Below are 19,886 nucleotides of genomic sequence, written 5' to 3' on the forward strand. Positions count from 1 at the left end.
GGTGGAGGATAGCCTTTAACAGGGCAATCAATGACGACTTTTGTATGTCTGTGAATGAAAAAACCCGTACCTTAGGTGGAGGATAACCTTTGACAGGGCAATCAATGACGACTTTTGTATGTCTGTGAACGAACAGTTGACCACCAACAGTGACAGTGAGTCGTTGAGTTCCTCTTCTACTGACCACAGTCCTGTTGTTCGCCATGATTTCAGGAGCGAAAGAATCTAGATCAAAGTAACGAAAATGTATATATAAGCCTTTTTCGTTGTTAGAACCCTTAGAAGGGTCCAAGCTTCATGGGAAAGAACCAATCTGGGATTAAATCTCCAAAATTAAGGCCAATTACTGTAAAAAGTTAGTTTTCACAGACATATTTGGAGATTGGGCTTTTGTGCCTCCTTTACACATTACCTAACCCTACCTGTTGGTGCATATTATTTTTCTGCAAAGTTTTGTAAAATTGAGGAGATTCCAATGTATCAACATTTCTCATGATACTCGAGCACACTAACCACACTGGACAAAATGTCTTGGTATTTTTGCAACCATAAATCGGTGCCAAATTATAACACTGGTAAAAACTCTCGAAAGATTTTGACAGCCAAACGTCCCAAGATTCTGAATTTTGGCAAAGTGCTAGAAGTTATATGTATAGCTCTTTGTGACTGAACTGGGCATCTTTATAGTATTCGAGACGTTCGAGACGGATACACTTCCTAAAACAAATTGCATAGACGACGTAATAATAACGAAAAAGAAAATTAGTAAAATGAATTTTCATTAATCAGGACAAATTCTCACCTGCAACTTTGACAATACTTTTCTTCACGTCCGCACCAAACGCGTTATCCGCGGTGCATTTATAAACACCAGCTAGACTGCTCGGAATGTTCCGAATGGTCATCTCCAAACCGCCGGCACCGAAAGACACCAATGGATTCGTTTCCAGATCACCTGGTTGGCTTCCTTTACGTGACCACGTGACCTTCGCTTTCGGTTCACCCAGTGTTGGGCATAATATCCTAACATAAATAGTTGTTAAGCTTTAGAGCACACGTTCTTGTCTCAATATTGAAAACGAATCAATTATTATAGAAATGAAATATGTCGAACCTTATGTATCTAGGCCATTCACGGACGAACGGGATCATGGATAATCAGGACCACTGTGCTTCGAAAACGACTTTCTGTTGGTCCAAAGTTTTGAACCTTTTTTAACCACAGGTATCATATCCTTTTACACACTACATAGGCTAACTGCCTATAGATTTCTAATAAAAGTGTGTCCAGTTTTGCGGTCCAGTAGTCTGCCATGTTGTTTTTAGGCTTCTGCTCATCCTTTAGCGAAAAGAGTTTCTTATAACTTCAATCTATAGAGGTCCGCGATGTTGTTTTCTATTTTACCTTTAGATTTTCAAAACATTCGAATCGCGCTGTTGACGACCAGAGTTGAAAACAAAATGGCGGACTAGTCAGCTCTAAAAAACTGGACACGCTTCGAGTACCTTATTGGTATATATTTTCGCGTGTTACAAATTTTCGCGAATCGCGAAATTTTTTCGAAAAAGCGTGTTTCGCGTGTATTAAATTTCGCGATTGCCGACTTCTGGAAAATTTTCGCGTGTATTAAATTTCGCGATTCACTAAACTAGGTATTTTCAGAAAGTGGGAATATAAAGCAAGAATAAGACTAATTTTGCTTGAAACAAAACGTTTTTGATGTAAAAATACTAACAAAATACTAAGAAAACATTTTTCGCGTGTATTTAATTTCAATTCAGCATTGCGGACGAAGTAAAACTCAGAATAAAAACATACTGGTTTAAAATATTTCGCTCTCTCTTAGAGCATCTTCAGTTTTTTTGAATGACAAAGACGTGTATTTAATTTCGCGATTTTGTAATTTTGAAAAATTTAAACAGTATTAAATTTCGCGAAAATTGACCAAAAAACTCGCGAAATTAAGTACCCGCGAAAATTTGCAACACGCGAAAATATATACCAATAAGGTAGTTAAAGATCAGTGGTTTCACGTCTAGCCGATGGGAAGCCATTATAGAGGAATCGAAATTTTTAACAAAATACCGAACGCTTGAGTACTAGAACATTGATGAGTAGGCGAACAGACAGTTCCCGAGCATCAAAAACAAACCTAAGAGTTGAATCTGCCATGATATTTGCATTTTGGCCAATGGTTATGTTTGCTTCCAAGTTCCACGCTGTAACGACATTCGGTTTGGTAGTCAAAATGCGCGCTGCTAATGGCTCTGAAAGAAAAAAAAGATACAGAAGTAGAGTCACCGTAACTCGAACCTCGATAACTCAAATGTCTCCTAATGACGAGAACAAGTCCCTTCAACTCAGATTTTCCTTTACGAAATAGATACCGTGGAATATTCATAACTCGAACTTCTATAACTATGACCAAACTATGTATTTTCAGCGTAAAAATGACTTAAAATCTCCCCATAAATGATCATAAGCATAAAAGGTCCTAAATTAAACATATTACACTTTACCCTTCTTTATAAGAACGAGTAAAACTTGGCTCAGCCTCATCGACTATATTCCTTAATTTTATTGAAATTGTAGTTTCTATACTTAAGGCCTAAAATCAGAATCTTAACGAGTCTCAGATTGTTCTTAAGTTGTTCTTATGTTATGAAATATTTTACTTTGTATCAAAAAAAGTAAAGCAGTACTTTTCAGTAAAGTATCCACATACCTGCAATATTGACGATGGATTCTTTGCGTACAGTTCCAGCGCTGTTAGCCGCTACACATACAAAAACACCATAATCATCCAGGCTAGACAATCGATACGCGAGTGTCGTTGCATTGTCTTTCAATACTGCAATATCACCAGAAGTCACCGCTTTTCCGTCTTTCTCCCAAATGACGACCGGAAAAGGGAATCCTGCTACCGGGCAACTGATGACCAGGATAGTGTCCGGGTATGCCCGGGTGTTTTGACCAACGGTCATGTAGAGAATGCCTTCTTTCTTTTGACGGTCATACCGGAATCGTGGCTTGGTGACCGGACGTAGGAATTCAGGTTTGGCAGGCTCTACAAGGAAGAAATAGAAGTATATTGATGATCTGACGGTGATAGAATGATGTTACAATTATTTAAGTGTACATTGTGTCCCAAAAAAAAAACGGGCAAATTCTTACATAAAGTAGCATCTTCAAATGGGCCAAGAATAATTGAAATAAGAATACAATTCTCTAATTAATCCATCGGCCAGGGGGGGCATGCCCCCCCAATATTATGCAAAGTAATTTATATAAATTTAAATATTTTATATACCGTTTAGAGGTAAGGGGTGAAATAAGGGTGAAAAGTCAAAAATTTTCTTTGTCGCCCAACCATGGTGGGCGACATATTTTTTTGACCCCTCAATTCGATTAGCACGCCGGGGGCTATGTAATCAATAGATATTTAATTCCCAAAATGATTGAATAGGTTTTTTTGTTATTGAGATATTTGGTATAGAAGTCATAAAATTTGGAACAAAGTTTCAGGATTTTAATGTGTCCGTTTTTTTCGGGACACACTGTGGAACATACAATAACAATGTCTTTAAAATACAAACCGGTCATTTTCTTTAGCAGAATCAGCTCATAACGAGATAAACAAAGCATTATCTTCAAATTAAAAATGGGCATCTCCAGAAAAAAACCGTACACCCTCTGTTGAGGAGCTCCAACCTTTTATGAAAGTCCAGGCAATTTTAGGATCATAACCCTCTGGAATTCCGAATTTTTACAGATTTTCAAGCATTACCCCCATGGAATTCCACTTACTTTTGACGGGTTTTTGTCTACTGATATGGAATTCCACTGCATTTCAAACCATACCCCCTTGGAATAGAAATGGACTCCTCAACAGGGGGTGCACGGTTTTTTTCTGGAAAAGCCCAATGTTGACAAATGTTCTTACCGTACAGCTTGAGTGTTGTGTTCAATTCATGCGATCCACCGTTATTTTCCGCGCGACAAGTGTAAACACCATCGGAAGAAAGAGTCTTGGATGCAGGTGAGAGAAGTAGAGATCCCAAGTTGTCAATCATAATGTTTTGGGAGATTCCTAGGGAATAAAAAGTATAAAATTATGTATGCATTGTTATAAAAAACGTTAAAATCTAATCTAATATTTTGTAAATATTTTAGGGTTATTTATAGTCAACGAATCAAATGTTCTACAGAACATAAAGCCTTAAACTAAAGAGTAATTCTTTTGTAAAATAGCCCATGTGAAGTGTAATAATAATTTTCGTTGTCGTCCCCATCCATTTTCGTCAGTTCTCCCAATTTCTTTTCCCGATAGGCGATGTGGTGTGATAATTTTCCATTATTGAAATACAGGGTTGGTTGTTATGGGAACAAAGTACCTACCTAGCAACTGGCCATCTTTGTAGAAGGTAATGGTGGGTCTTGGGATACCAATGGCTGGACATCTATGAAAAAAAGAATAGTTGCATGGAGAAAAAGAAGTGTTCCAGAGAAGAAATCATCATACTACTGCTTTGAATGGAACTTTTGCTAGTTAGGATGCCATCTTGAATAATTAAAAACTCCAGCATCAAAACCATAACACATTAATGCATGATTATTTTAAGTGTGCTTTAATTTTTTCTTATCATTGTTTTGAACACTGGAGTTTTTAATTATTCAACATGACATCCTAACTAGCAAAAGTTCCATTCTTTTTTAACCTATCTAAAAATCCACATTGTATGTTTGTATATCTAAACACGCTTAATAACATAAATTACATGGAAAGTGTTAACGTGTGATCTGGCTGCCCCACGCTTTTAGAATCTAGAAGAAAAGCGGGTCAAAGTGAGGTCCTAGCTAAAAGCGACCATAGTGCAGTGGCAGAGCACCCGGCTACGGTTCGCAAGGTTGTTCGTTCAACCCCCAGACGGGTTATACCAAAGATTTCCGAAATGGTATTGATGCCTCTCTGCTTGATGCTCAGCAATAAGAGAAGGATAAAGGGTAAGTGGAGCAATCTAGGGAAAAAGAGTGACGCCCTTCCCTACCTTCGGGTCTCCTCTAACTGCATTCACTACCCGAAGACAATAATAGCAATAAGAGAAGGATAAAGGGTAAGTGGAGCAATCTAGGGAAAAAGAGTGACGCCCTTCCCTACCTTCGGGTCTCCTCTAACTGCATTCACTACCCGAAGACAATAATAGCAATAAGAGAAGGATAAAGGGTAAGTGGAGCAATCCAGGGAAAAAGAGTGACGCCCTTCCCTACCTTCGGGTCTCCTCTAACTGCAGTCACTACCCGAAGACGTGGCTTATTGAATAATTGGCTTATTTTCTAGATCCAACACCTGACCTACCTAATATAGACGTTGGTTTCAGTGAGTGTTTTCAAATCATCACCGATGAGCACTTCCACACGTGTTTGGCCGCTCGTTTCGCTCAACACTTCTGTTCTGTTCACGTGATTTGGATCGCGCTGTATGATTGGTTTACTCGGTGCTGAATGGAAAAGATTCGAAGAGAGATTAATTGATGTCATTTTGTTTAGTGAGCAAATTAACGCAGAAGGTGCTCAATACAATGAAAAAAATATTGAAATATTAACTGATTTCAAATGGGTCCTATTTCGATATTCATGGTTGTAAAAAATTGTAGGGAGTAATCATGTACAGTCCGTCTATTTTTGAAAAACAGGAATAACATAACAAGTAACATTATTCACTGTTCACTAATTACTGTTTTTAACCATAACCTAGATCTAATAGTGTATTTTTACCAAGATTAACTATAAGGAGCGTTGACCAAGATGTCCAAGACGTAAGGGGTATCGCGGTTCGAGTTCCTGCTTCTTCTAATGTTTCGTTCAGTTCATAGATATCTGAAACGACTGGCCGTTGACCCCATGTTATCAGTCGGATGACTGTCTAAAAGTCTTAAGTTACTGGGCTATCCACTTAAGATATCGACTCAACAGGTTTGTACAACAAAAAATAGATTAATTCACCTAAAATATCCACATTGGAGCTACTGGTCAAAGAACCAAAGGCGTTTGCTGCAACGCAGGTATAATAACCACTGCCATTGATGTCCTTTGTATCAATTTTATAGACCGTGGACCGTGCATTGGGGATCAGTTTCCCGTCACGACGCCACTTGATGACTGGCCTCGGCTCTCCGTCCACGTCGCAAGTGAGACTGAAGACGGGTCCAGTCAATATTTTATAGTCTTGACCAATCTAATGAAAAAATAATGCCATTATATTATTTGCAGAAAGAAAATTTCATACATTTCTCCATGGTTCTTACAACAAATTCTTTTTTGACCGTCTAAGATATTAAAAATCTTTGCTCACCTTGTCAGCGTATGTTTCCTTAGCTGTATAAATGAAGCGTTCAGTTTGCCATCCGCTCTCATCGCCGATGTGTATGGTATTGGGCCCTCCTACTGGACCCTCGATTTTTGACCGAAATCGTGGTCGCCTTGGTACTTGAAAAGAAAAGAAAACAGATTATATTAGACAATAACAAGTGATACTTTTATGGACCTACCTGGTTATGCATTTAACACATTTATAATTGATATCTACGTGACGTGACCATTAAACAATCATTAAGAACACAAATAGTGACGATCTATTAAAATTAGTCGTTTGTTTCTTATAAAAAAAACGTTGAGAAACCAAAATTTCATGCTCTTGAAATATTCTTTCATATTAAAGACTTTGTGAGCAAAAAAAAACATCTATCTCATAAAAGAAATTGAGTTATTTGACTAAGAACATTGATGTATGCTTATTAATTGATTCTTATAGATAAACATGTGTTTTTTTTTCGAAAATCGGGCTCCGTCACATTTTGGCCACTACCATTTTGCACCTTTGTACCAAAAATCAAAAAATTCCTATTATCTAATCCCGAGAATAGTTGGTAACAGACGAACGAACGAACACCAGGTTAATTTATAGGACCTCCACCCCACCGGGGTAGGTCCAAAAATGACGAATATTCACTCCATACTTCTTTACCAGACCAAATCTGACTCAATAAAGCTTGATTTGCGCTGATTGCTTTTACGTAAACACTACACATTTTTTCCACGCGAAAAATTTGAATTCATGATTTTTCCTAAAACCCAGAGGGAAATAGGCTGCTTGCATCCTCTAACGAATTCGTGCTTTTTTTAGATCTGCCGTTTTGTCTGGTCTGCAATTCAGACTAAGAGGGGAATTAATGAAATTAGATGAAAAAGAGGATGTTCGGAAAAATCTAGTCCGCACGAAATTTATCCACCCTAATGCAAAAATGATGTTAATGAATAAGATCCAAGTGAGCTGGTCTTCTCTAACTTACCATAAACGCTGACTTGAAGGGATGCCTTGACTTCTCCTCCAAATTGATTGGTTGCTACGCATGTATAGATACCAGCACTTCGGCGCCGTACAAACGGAATGGTGAGTGTAGTTCCCATCTTCTTCATGTACGCTCCTGAAAGAGAAACGCGAGAAAAATTTTGACAGCCGATGAAATTTTGACAGTTTAGTTTAGTTTAGTGTAAGACATTTTGTCTAATACTTGAGCGTATTCAATAGTGGAAAGTATCACTAATTCAATAAACGCGTGGTAATTATCGAATTATAGAGCTGTGGTAGAAAGCTTTACGTGAGACCCAAGGAATCTAATTTCGAAGTTCTAATGTGAACGCTTAAAATTCGAGGATTAGAATCACAAATGCCGTTCCACAGACCCGTGGACCTCTTCAAGGACACTTTTTAAATCAAGTCTGGAAAAACCGACGAAGGTTTTCTGATGTAATAACACCACTAAACGGAAATTTCTCCTAACCTGAATCCGTTCCTTCGTCCAGTTCCGCTTTATTGCGTTGCCACCGGATGGTTGGTGGTGGAATGGATGATACCGGACACGTCATCTCAATGCTGCTCCCGTCCAAAACATGAACCTTCCCTCCAACATCCACTTTCGTTTTCGATTTGGTAGAAACAATGTCTTGGTTGACTTCAAGTAAATTGATTGGTGTAGGTGCTGTAAAGAGAGAATGTTTTGTCCAAATCCAACTTTTGATTGATACGAACCGTATACCTTATCGAAAGAAATCTCGTCGGTGAAAAGCCTCGTCACTTATGTCAAGACTTTTGTTAATTTTTACCGACGAATTTTCTAACGTTCAACTTGTCATTTCGCGAATAAGCCTGAAAAAAGTTGAAATATAGTCATTTTTTGCAACAAATGGAGACTTTGGACTGGTTTTTCCGCCGAAATGTGATTTTTAAAATTTTGTGATAGATTTAATTTCGCGAAAATGGTAAAAATTCGCGAAATCGCGAAATTTAATCTCGCGAAAGTTAATCCGATTACAGTATCCATAATTGGAATTACTAAAAATGTTGAAAGAAAATATATTACCAACAACGTAAAGATCAGATGTAACAGTGGTGCTTCCTAGTGGTCCGCTTATACGACAAGTGATTCGGTGTTTTCCAGTTTCTGTGTTCTTGATGGTGAGCGTGCTTCCAATGACTTGGTATTCATCTTTCATCGTTTTGATTGGCTGTTTGTTTTTCATCCTGTAAAGTTTGATAGACGTTTTTTTTATTAGAACATCCAAAATTCTTAAAGCCTTTGGATGTTCTTAAAATTTTGAAATATAAGCCTAAAAATGTTCTCTAACATGTTCTTATTTTCACCTTTTAGTAAGTATTTTTGTCCATTTTCTTAAGAAATTGGCTGTTTTAGAGTCCACAAAGCATTAAGATGTTCTTAATTTGTTCGCTTAACATTTTGGCCATCGAAGCCTTATGTTGTTATATAGTTTGTTCTTATGAAAAACATGTAATACAGTAGAACCCTAAACACGAACAACAATCCTTCAAGAAATATTTGAGACAAAGGGGAGTTCCCGGTGTAATTTTGAACACCACAATTGATTTTTAAGCGCTTTAAACTACAGTTGGAAAGTAGAGTTTTAACTCTGAATCTTAGGAGCTTAGGATCTCAGGATTTAAAAGCTCAAATTTGCTCGAATGAGGCTTGGAATATAGCCTAGAAGCCACCAAACCCCTCTAAAATCGAAATATTCAATGGAAGAAAGTGGAAGTGCTAAAATAGCAATTCTCGCCCGAACTTTAAATTCTGAAAAACGTTAAAATACACTAAAATCTCAATATATTTCGAGGGAGATTGAAGTTTTCAGTTAACTCGATTAATATGTAAAAAGGTCTGGAGCGAGTTGATCAGGGTGTAAGATGTCAACAATAATTATTTAGTAACTGCAGGTAAACCATTCAATTTGGGCTATAACGCTAACAGTAAACACACCCTGTGAGATACGTTTCAAAATTGACAGTTGAAATTCCTTATAAACAGCAGGGGACTTGACACAAATTCAGATTCATACAAATGTCAGGAAAAAATGAAAACGTTGATTGTGTGACGAAGGGAAGTTAGGCGATTTGGGCTCACCCTTTAGTTATTGAGGGGACCTCTCAGATCACTTATCTGCTCCTTCGATCAGGGTATCCCTTATTGGGGATAAGTCAATAGACACGTAGTAAAGGTACGCTAATAGATTTCAATCAACATCAATTCTGTTTCTCCAATTAAACAATAAATATCAAATAAGCGTAACATAAATAATATCAAATAAATTAGTAGACTAGCAAACTAGTCTGTAAATTAATCATGTCAGAGGGCGGGAACATAAAGGCGGCGGGCGTTTGCTAGAATAGGAGCTGCGTAGGAGAGCGAGCAAAAGTTGGTGAGAGGCTGCTGATATACAGACTAGAACATTCTGCCACGGCTTCATTTTGGAGGTTGTGAGAACGGAGGAGTGCTTTCCTAAATTTTTGAGGGAGAAAAGCCGACAGACCACTTTGTTTTGAATTTTGGGTGGTGAAGGAGCCACCTTTCAAGTTTTGAAACTTTTACATCTTTAGTTGTTTTTGTTATTCATACATTCTTAGAAAGGTAAGTATTTGCAATTTAGCTTCAGTTTTCTACAATCATCAAAAGTGTACAAGGATTATTCAGTTTCCCTTATGTAGGTTTGTGGTATTACGTGCTTTTGGGGCTTTTTGCTAGCCTCTTTCATTCAAGGTAAGAAATATTTTTTCTAACAGTCTAATTTGGTTCCACCTAAATACTTTTTGCTTTTTATTTTAGTACTTACAGACTACTTGTTAAGGAACTTGATTACTCTAGTCTCATTGTGGCTAAGTGAACCCCTCCGACACTCTTTTCTATGGGAATACAACAGTAACACTAACCAGGCAGGAACTCTGCTCAAAAGTACCCAACAAAATAACCTTTTTGAAAAAATTTTGACACTATTTTAAGAATAATAACATATATCATAATAATCAATAATTCTGACACTTTTAATATCTCACGATAACCTAACACAGGTTTTCAAGCCGTACCAAAAGTTTTTTTGGTACAGTTTGAAAACTATTTTTAGGTTATCGTGAGAATAAACAGCGTTTCCTGGTTAGTTTAAAGAAACTCCAAAGATTATCCCTCTCGTCACTCTCAATGTCATTACTGCCAGGCTGCTGTCTGACAGTCCGACCCTCTTCAACAGACTCACTGCTACAAAAAACAACCTGTCCTGACTGTCAGCATGTAACGTACCAGCCATACATATAGAAAATTAAATGGAAAACTTACAGAAAAGTGCTTACTTTTAATAGTTAAGATGTCATATGTTGAATAACTAAAACTCCAATCTCAAAACAATGACAAATTGGTGCATAATTATTATTATAACTGTATTATTATAATTAAGTGTACAAATTCATTCATGTACAAATTTAATTTGTGAAAAATTGGAATTTTCAGAATTTAGTGCTGTGATAGATAGCTCTGATAGAAAATCCAGAGTTTATATGGTGACAGAAAAGTTTTTGGGTACACGTATTCATGATTTTAGAAAAATGCAGTAATTTTGTCATGAGAAGAGAATTATTGTAAATTCTGACCTTTTTCTATAGACTGTGGCTATGTGCTGAAGAATTTTCTTGTCACACCAAAAATGCTGAAAAATTAACCTTACACTTTAAGATTTATGGCTAAATTTTTTTGGGAGTTTTCTTGCCACACTAATTTTACAATTTAATATAATTATTTAAATTAAAGTTACCTATTTGAGAAATTTTTGTTGTCAAACTGAGAATTCTGAATTTTCACCGTAATATAAATTCTGACAAATTTTCATCTACGTACAACTATAATTTTGGGGAAATCCCACTTGTTCGACAGTATACTTGTCCGACGGTACATTTGTTAGACCGGTTGTTTGACAGTTATTAGTTCGACACCCATTTGCTCGACTGCATGGTTGTTCGACGACCACTTGTTCGACACTCTTCTCTCAAACAACTGGTCTGTTGAACAACTATATAGATTGTCGAACAAGTGGATTGTCAATCAACTGGTTGTCGATCATTTGGGCACCCATTTGTTCCACAACCCACTTTCGACATTCAATTTGACAAGAATTTGTTGAACAAGTAAGCTGTGGAAAAAATGGGTTGTTGAACATGTGACATATACTTATCACCCATTTTTCTGTAAATTGTAAGTATGTGTACTATAAAATTAACTTCATACTTGAAGGTTTATGGCTGAATGAAAAAAATGAGTTTTCTTGCAACACTAATCTGGCAATTTAAAAATATGTAAATGTTTAAAGTTATAGTAGGTACTATGTGTACAGTACGTTTGAGAAATTTTTGTTGCCAAACTGAGAATTCTTAATTTTCTCCATAAATTCTGCTAAATTTCCCTCTACGTAAGTATATATAAGTTTTGGAAAAAATACTAGAATTGAGTAAAACATAAGCATGGCGAAAAATTTAATCATTTTTAGATGTAAGAAGACTTTTTAATATTTCATAATTTGAAAGAAAATATTTTTTGGAGAAATTTGTCAGTGCCGCTTTACCATAACTTTATTTCTACTCAAAACTGTGTAATTTTATCATAGGGATAGATACATTACGTATTAAACTCAAAACAAAGGGATAACCAGGTAGATATTCACAAAAGTTTGTAGCACTTCCAATACACACGACATTGTGTCAGTGTGGTGTAGTAGTCTCTGGTAGTCCAACAACCATATATTTTTGATAAAGAACTTTTGACTTGTGAGTCCTGGAAAATTAAAACGTCTTATGTGTTTGAATGTCAGTAAATAATTGTTAGCTACTGTACCTGGGTTATCCCTTTGATTACCACCTGCAAACCTAGGAAAAAGAAAGCTGAAATGAAAAAAAAAACTCACAGTCCATAGTGTTTGCAATCTGAATACTCCATTCCTAAAATTGAATGAGTTATGAATAGGAAAAGATAACAATTAAGTCAACAAGTTCTGATAACTGATGTTACAAGATTTTCCATCTTCTCTTGCCTCTCAAATCAAAACAAAAAACAATCAAAAATGAGCCAAAGAATTTTGCATGCAGAGAACCATGAAGAAAAGCCACATATACACAAGGAAGAGACTCGTCAATAAGAAACAAGAAAAAAAACAAAATCTTTTGAAATAAAAATTTCCACTAGAAGTCAGCCATTATTTTTTCCAATCACTCCCTCCTCAAAAATCAAAACAACACGATCTGCGACTTTGACGGAAGTTTTCATTTCTCATTTCACGAATTTCTCAAAGTTCATTCATTTCTACAACGCCGAAATCTGGCGTTGTAAGATTGGGGCTTCAGCTTAGCCGTTTTTTCCTTCCTGGGGTTTCGCTCCAGTCGGGCTTTCAGCCCTCACCGCCGACAAAATTTCTTCCTACGCTTACCTAACTCCTACGCTCACTTTTCCCGCGTGATACCGTTCCAGCCCGACTGGCGTGCCAGTCTAATAAATTAGTAACTCTGGCATGTAATTAACGATAGTTCTTTTTTAAAGTCCTTCTCCTTCAAGTTCTTTTTCTCAATCATAATCTCTCACCCTATTCAGAGGTCTGAGCTCGAGGACCTGAGCCCCACTCTATTGATGCCAATTCACCTTTCAGTCCATTAACATCGTGTTGGCTCAGTCCCAACCTCCTTTGCATTATTCATTATTGATTACTATTTATCATTATCAACCTCACAATTGAATAGAAGAGGAAAAAACTTTTTACTCGAATGTTTATCGATTTGTATTTCTTGACGATAGATTTACAATTTTGCAATATGGCGAACTTTGAAATCTGCATCATATTAATTTCGACACGTCTATTTTTTGTTTATTCTCAATGGTATTTGGGCGAAGAAAAACAACAAATAACCACAAATCTTGATACAGAAAATGCTTCAAGGCCGATTCCGGCAAAATCACCTACCGAGTGTATTTTGAAATGTCAGAGAAAGTTGAGAAAAAGTTATTTTGTTAAAGATAAGGAGCAATGTTTTTGTTTAAAGGAAGAAAATGATTCGATATTTTCGAATGAAATTTTGGATGGAATTTTGTTTGAAGAGGAAGAAAATCAAGTAAAAATATTCTTTAATTCTTATCAAAGAATTAAGCATTAGGTTTTTTTCCCAAAGAACTTGTGTTCATTACAAATACTTTAAAAACAGTGACCAAGCTCTCCTTGAGCTTTCAAAATAAGAAATAGCGTATGGTGTTGTTTTTGTATATTTCTTAAAAATCTAGTTGTTGTTTGTCGATGTTGTTGGCTGATTTTGTGTTGCTTTCAATTTTTAAGTGATTGATATGTATTTTCATATCTTGCACATGTTTTCTGTATGTTAGAATGTAAAGAAGTCACCTGGTGAATTTGTGACTTCAATGAATGAAATGAGGACCAGGGAAAGCTTAGACGAAGTTATCGTCCGTTACAGTGATAGTAAAGGCGGGGAAATATGGCGGTATGGCGTTATGGCGGTATACGGAAAAAAATGGGCGGGAGAGTTTCGAAGACTAGCAACTCTACCGACTGTAAACTCTTTTCGGCAAAAAAACCCGTTTGCAAATTTTCTTCGGCTTTGGGTTTTTTTCTTAGATAGTGATTCGTCTTAGACTGTTATAGCATAGTCTAGGGAAAGCTGTATTCTAGATAAGTTATCGAAGTGTCTTAATTGAATGTAACACGCTAAAAATGACAGATTTTTAAAAACATTAGTATATCATCATTTTTCTAGAAATGTCTCAGGTCTTGCAAAGATGTCAAAACCGCATGTGATGATTGCAAGTCAGGGTTTTATTTGCTTGAATTCGATGAGCCTACCAAAGTGTTTTGCGATCTCACAACCGATGGAGGTAGGTTGCGTGCAAAACTCGTAAAGTTTCAGAAATGAACAAGAGAACAACCTCTTAAGGCCTGTCTCCACTTGCGCGCGCTTCGATCGCACTTTTTCGAGCAAAGCTTCCACGCTATTGGTCAAATAGCGAGCACCTCACTAAAAACCGGTGTTTTTCATTTCACACTTTGACGATTTTCGAAAAATAGAAGTCTTTCAAGTGTTTTGACGCAAATTCGATTATTTTTGCTACTGCAAGGGCTTCGAAAGTTAAAAGTGACGTCAAAAAATCGAATGTTTAGAGCCCGAAAACGTGAGCTCAAAACATTCGAAAAAGTCGCAAATTGGAATAGCCGTTAATTGCGTAAAAAAACGCGGTTGACGTCTAGTATAGGCTATTGGTCAAAAGAAAAATGAAGCAACTTCATTGGTGCGATCTGACGTAACGGTTGAAAAAAGTTGAAATGTAGTCAACTTTTTTTTCAAGCGTGAGCTACATTTTTATGACGTAATCTTTTTTCCAAACAAAAAGGATTGAAGCGAAAAGGTGCGATCGCAGCGCGTGCAAGTGGAGACCGGCCTTTACAATTTCAAAGAAAAATTCTGGTTTCACTCAAGTATCTAAAGTCAGTAATGGGTATTTGCCGGATCTAATACACCTTTTCGACCGTAGTCGCACGGTCTCCTTCTAAACTTAATACAACCTTTTTTACACCTTTTTCTATTGTCGAAAGGTGCAAAAAAAGACTGGTACGGTTTTAGGGTGGTAAAACGGACAAAAAATGCCCGTGTGGCAATTTGTGGCTACGGTCGAAAAGATGTATTTAAAGATCCTGTAAAGAAAGAAAGTGTATTCCAAAGGTGGACAGATTATTTATTCAATTTTAGTACTCTCGCTGATTCGAACTCTTATTCGAATCTTATTTGTTCGAATCACAGAGAGATTCGAATTATAGAATGTATTTTGAGAGGATTTTCCTTGACAGGGACTGGAAACGAGTTCGAATTATAGAAGTTCAAATAAGCGAGAGTCTTACTTTTCCACACTTTTTATCTCGATTCACTTAACAGGAGGCTGGTTAGCCATAGCAAACATTACATTCGGCGACTGGAACATGAAAAACGAAATCCTAAACAACCATATTCTAAACCCAGCTCCTATCTCGCGTCTCCAAGAGATCAGCAGTGGTCGCTTTACCTTAAACCCTGATATAGCTACCATCGAAACCCTTCATAATTACACCAAGTTCAATGAGTTGCGCGTCCAATGCTTCAAACCATCCCACCAACGTACATTGAATGTCATCATCAGTGGGTCTCCACTTATGACCTATCTCTTCCAAATGACACCGACGATTGGTTTATGCGGACATGTACGATTCCTACCAGGCGATAATTCGAATTTATCCACGCAACAATGCGTTAATTATCGAATTGGTACAGCCGGCAAATTTGAATATTACTCATTACCGATCTGGATCTGGGGTTATCGTCACGTTTATCTGGAGAACTTCGAATGCGATGATGCATCAATGGATAGTGATATTGGCTCATGGCTTTTCTTCGTACGATAAAGCGGAACTGATATACACCACTGACCTATATATACCCTGGACCAAGTTTCTCAATCCCGGCTAAGCAAATGCTTTGATCGGAGTTTTTTGAAAATTGGTACCCTAATGGCGGCACTACTCAATAGCGGTGCAAATGCATAGAGAGCGCTAGGTCTACTTTCCCTCAAATTCTTTTGATGATGTAACGCCGTTAGACGTTAATTTTTAACACTGCAATTGCTTCTTTTCGGGTACCAATTCCAAAAAAACTCAGATCAAAGATGGTGGACATAGCTTGGCCCAGGGATATATAAAGGTCAGTGATATACATTCTTTTTTTTACCAGGCATAACGTTTACAAGCATACTTAGGCTCAAGCTCGGTAAAAAACAAGCATAATGCTAAGCAGAGTGCAATTCTGAGCTTCCTTTCACCTGCGGCGCCAAATTTAGTTCCGACTAAAAAATTCGAAATTTTCATGTACCCAAAGAAAAGCAACAAATCTAAGTCTAAGCATATAAATAAGCATAAAGTAATGCTGAAAATGAGATTTTGCTAAGCATTTTGAGCCTCGACCAGATTTTACCATATGCTTATAAAAAAGTGTAGATAAAATTGTCCCTCTAAAAATTGAAGAAGCTAAATTAATTGCCGCGAAAATCCTATTTCTATCAATCAAACGAACAAAAAGTTTTGACAAAGCCGTTTCAGAAGAGGCTGAAAACATCGTCTGCTTTGCGTATCGAAGTATCGCATGAAGTATCGTTGCTTTAAAGCTATTTTTCTGTAAGTATGGCTACTATTTCCCGCTCTTCATAGCGGCCACGATTTAGAATACCTTATCGGTCCTTTTTAAGCCGGCCCTAATTTAACGCTGGACCCCTTTTACGCCGGCCCTTATTACGCCGGCCCTTATTACGCCGCAACCTAATTTTGGGCTTACGCCAATTAGAGCGATTAATAACGCCAAAATTTGTAAAAATGGCCGATAAGGTACTGTTTTTTGTACTACGGCAGTAAGTGAATGTAGATTTTGAAAAGATAGGTCAATTTAAATTTTAAATTTATGGTGTGTTTACACGTCTCTTTTTATAAGGACATCCAAACTTTTGAAAACTTCGGATGTTCTTAACTTTTCGAGTTTTAAATCATAAAATTGTTGTTAGCATGTTCTTATTTTCACCATTTTGTGAGTATTCTTGTGTAATTTCATAAGGAATTGGGTGTTTTAGAGACCGCAAAGCCTTAAATTTTTTTTAATATTTTGCCCATCGAAGACTGATTTTGTCATATAGTTTGCTCTTGTATAAAACGTGTATGTGGGTGTTATAGAGTTTTAAAGGTTCTATAACAAAGTAGCACAGTCAGTGCAACTTTTGTAATCTAGACAATTTAAAAATTCCCCCAACCTTCATAACCCTCCGAGCATCTTGGAAAAACGAGTTTGTTTGATAGCTTTTGAAATATTTATCCAATCGACTTGAAATTTTGCAAGTGTGTACCAAACATGAATTGGCATCTTTGGTCAAAATTTCGGCATCATGACGTCATCATTCTTCGAAAATACCGAGAATGGGACCCCCCTCTAACTCTTGTGAGGCAACTCCACGTGACATGTATATTTGGGGTAGAGGGTAATTTTTTTGCCACCTGTTGGTATCATGTATTTTTCAGACCGCCCTGAAATTACCCTTTTTTGCCTAAACTGCCCTAGGATACTTTTATCTAGTGATTGGAAAATGCTATTGACAGTCAAATTGAACGAGTCAATCAGTCAATACATGATTTTGGCCTAGCTTACATTCTAGTCTGTAAAATACCAACCAGACAGGTAGCCGAACCAAAGTTTTGTAAATCATCTTCAATTATCCATATCTAACCACTGGTGAAAGTTTCAAGCACTAATCAATCTAGAGGTTTTAAGGGGGGCCTCGAGACCCCCTCCTCCTAAGATGCTTCACCTAATAAAAAAATAGGAAGATGCTCGAAGGGTTAAAGTGTAGGAAAAGTAATCTTTTTCGAATTTTCCCTGCGCACGTTACGCTTATTTTTTGAATATTTTCAATTATTTTTTGTTCAATATTTGCATTATAGTATTTGTAACTATTCTCCTATGTGAAAAAGCACGAATCTCAATAAATATATCATTTAATAAATGTTAGATGCTTGAGAACATTACTGGTCATTCATTCGCTTGCAAGTGGAGCCAGAATATCGAGTTACATTCACTTCAACAAAGCTTTCTTAACATTTAGGCGAAAGCAGCCGGCGAAGCGACCTTTTTTCCGATGTGTTCTGAGAGCATATTTCAGCTAGAAATTTTAATTTGTTCCGATCAGAACTTAATCAGCTAGAAATAATGATGTGTTTTGGCGAGACAGGGGTATAATCAAGTTCATCTAACGTGTTCTTGTTGTCTAGGTAACCCTAGAAAGCTTCAGAACACATTTTTGCCCCCGCAGGAGCGTAGCGACGTGGGGGCACTCATAGTTTCACGCATAGATATTGGACTGGAATCTCAAAATTTTGCGAATTGTTTTGTTGTTGTTGTTGTTGTCGCGTAAGCATATCCGTAGTTAGTCTCTTCCGTAAATGTTCGGTTTTTTTCCGGGACGGCAGTATACATATTTTCATATTACGTTATATGGTATTATCATTATTACATATTACAATTTTAGTTTTGATTTAGCTTTGAAAAGCTGAAGCGAGTGTTATAAATGCAAATCAAAACAGTGTATGATATAACACGAATTACAATATTACTTGTGCAAATCAAAACAAACAAAATGGCAGACTGGTTATGATGATGATGAGCTGATTCATTGACTATAAAAAGTGTTTTGTATGTCAAATTTTGTTTCTTGTCTTTGAAACTGAATACTAACTACTGTAATTTAGTCAGAAGTTCACTTCAGCAATGATTTCAATTCTTTTTCCAGAATCTTTAAAGAAATTTGCTTAAGTTTTCAAATGTACATTTTTGATATTTTTGTTCAAACTCTAATTTATTTTTGTCTGTCATTTCATTGAGAACTACCTTTATTGTTTATAGGGCTTCTTGAGCTTTAAATACCATCATATGGTCGTAACTCGAGAAAGTCCATCTTAACTTAGTAAAACAACTGGCAAAGTACAAAAAAGATGAATGTACGCATATGTAAAGTTGAATCCAAACGTGGTTGACTTTTTCTTTTGGTCTTCAAAATAATTTACCTCACTTAGAGTGTTTTTACGTCTTTTCAGTGTGGTAAATCTTTTTCAAAAACCTGAAAAAAGTTTGTTTACTCGTTAAACTTTACATGCGCACGTTAAACTTTTTCATGCAGTTGTGATAGCCTAAATAACTTCTGCTCCAGTGGTTTGGTGAAATGGCTCCAAATTCTGGCTTTCTAAGTTAGGAGAGACCTTCCCGAAGGCATTTAACGGTGGTTAGACTAGGTACACAGACAGTCATACAGAAACACCATAAAGGGAAAGTATATCGCTAGCTATAAACTCAAAAAGTCTAGCTTCCTGAAGGCACGTCTCTTCATTGTCTGCGCTGCGATCAGCTTGGAGAAAAGATTGCATCATGAAAAAGGACTATGCACTTGAAAAGAAATTTAGGCACATTTTAACTTTTCTCGACTGTACGTCTGAATGAACCACAATGGCATTCCTTTACTTTTCTTTTGACCAACAACATAGAAGATTTTGCTTGAGAAGTGCAATCACAGCGTACGCTAGTGGAGCCCGGGCCTTAACTAGGATAAGTGAGTTTCTATTTCACCCAACTTAAGATGGCGCAGAACTTTTTGATAAATTTTATACGCAGTATCCTCTTGACTATAGACCTTTTTTCAAAGAGGCCACCCTGTTGAATAATGCAGAAAAACAATGATAAAACCATGCATAATTATTACAATATACATGATACAGTAATTATGCATGGCTATATCATTGTTTTTATGGCTGGACTACATAATTATTCAACAGGACGTCCTCCTTGAAAAAAGGTCTATTGTTTATTAGGCAAAGTAGCAATAGAGAAATGTTGAAATATAGCAGCCAATGAAAAAAAACAAGCTATTTCTGATTGGTTACCTTGTGG

General features: G+C 36.7%; 2 protein-coding genes across 2 annotated transcripts in view; one reads left to right on the forward strand and one right to left on the reverse strand.

Annotated features, from left to right (window-relative positions):
- LOC136803825 (hemicentin-1-like) overlaps positions 1–19,886 on the reverse strand; it is a 52,926-nt gene that overhangs the window by 12,102 nt on the left and 20,938 nt on the right. Inside the window, exons 17-28 of the mRNA XM_067060551.1 lie at positions 8,422–8,582; positions 7,843–8,040; positions 7,351–7,485; positions 6,354–6,487; positions 6,005–6,236; positions 5,358–5,499; positions 4,400–4,461; positions 3,945–4,091; positions 2,727–3,068; positions 2,154–2,268; positions 803–1,023; positions 71–225 (exon numbers count right to left, since the gene is read on the reverse strand). Coding sequence (XP_066916652.1) covers positions 71–225; positions 803–1,023; positions 2,154–2,268; positions 2,727–3,068; positions 3,945–4,091; positions 4,400–4,461; positions 5,358–5,499; positions 6,005–6,236; positions 6,354–6,487; positions 7,351–7,485; positions 7,843–8,040; positions 8,422–8,582 — 2,044 coding nt within the window. The remainder of the gene's footprint in view (positions 1–70; positions 226–802; positions 1,024–2,153; positions 2,269–2,726; positions 3,069–3,944; positions 4,092–4,399; positions 4,462–5,357; positions 5,500–6,004; positions 6,237–6,353; positions 6,488–7,350; positions 7,486–7,842; positions 8,041–8,421; positions 8,583–19,886) is intronic.
- LOC136803824 (uncharacterized) lies at positions 13,014–16,336 on the forward strand. The gene is made up of 3 exons (XM_067060550.1): positions 13,014–13,490; positions 14,145–14,262; positions 15,315–16,336. Exons 1-3 carry the CDS (start codon positions 13,146–13,148, stop codon positions 15,815–15,817), a joined length of 966 nt encoding a protein of 321 aa, XP_066916651.1. The 5' UTR covers positions 13,014–13,145; the 3' UTR covers positions 15,818–16,336.

Source organism: Clytia hemisphaerica, unplaced genomic scaffold, assembly GCF_902728285.1.
Source record: "Clytia hemisphaerica strain Z4C2 unplaced genomic scaffold, Clytia hemisphaerica genome assembly, whole genome shotgun sequence".
NCBI classification, from domain to species: Eukaryota; Metazoa; Cnidaria; class Hydrozoa; order Leptothecata; family Clytiidae; genus Clytia; species Clytia hemisphaerica.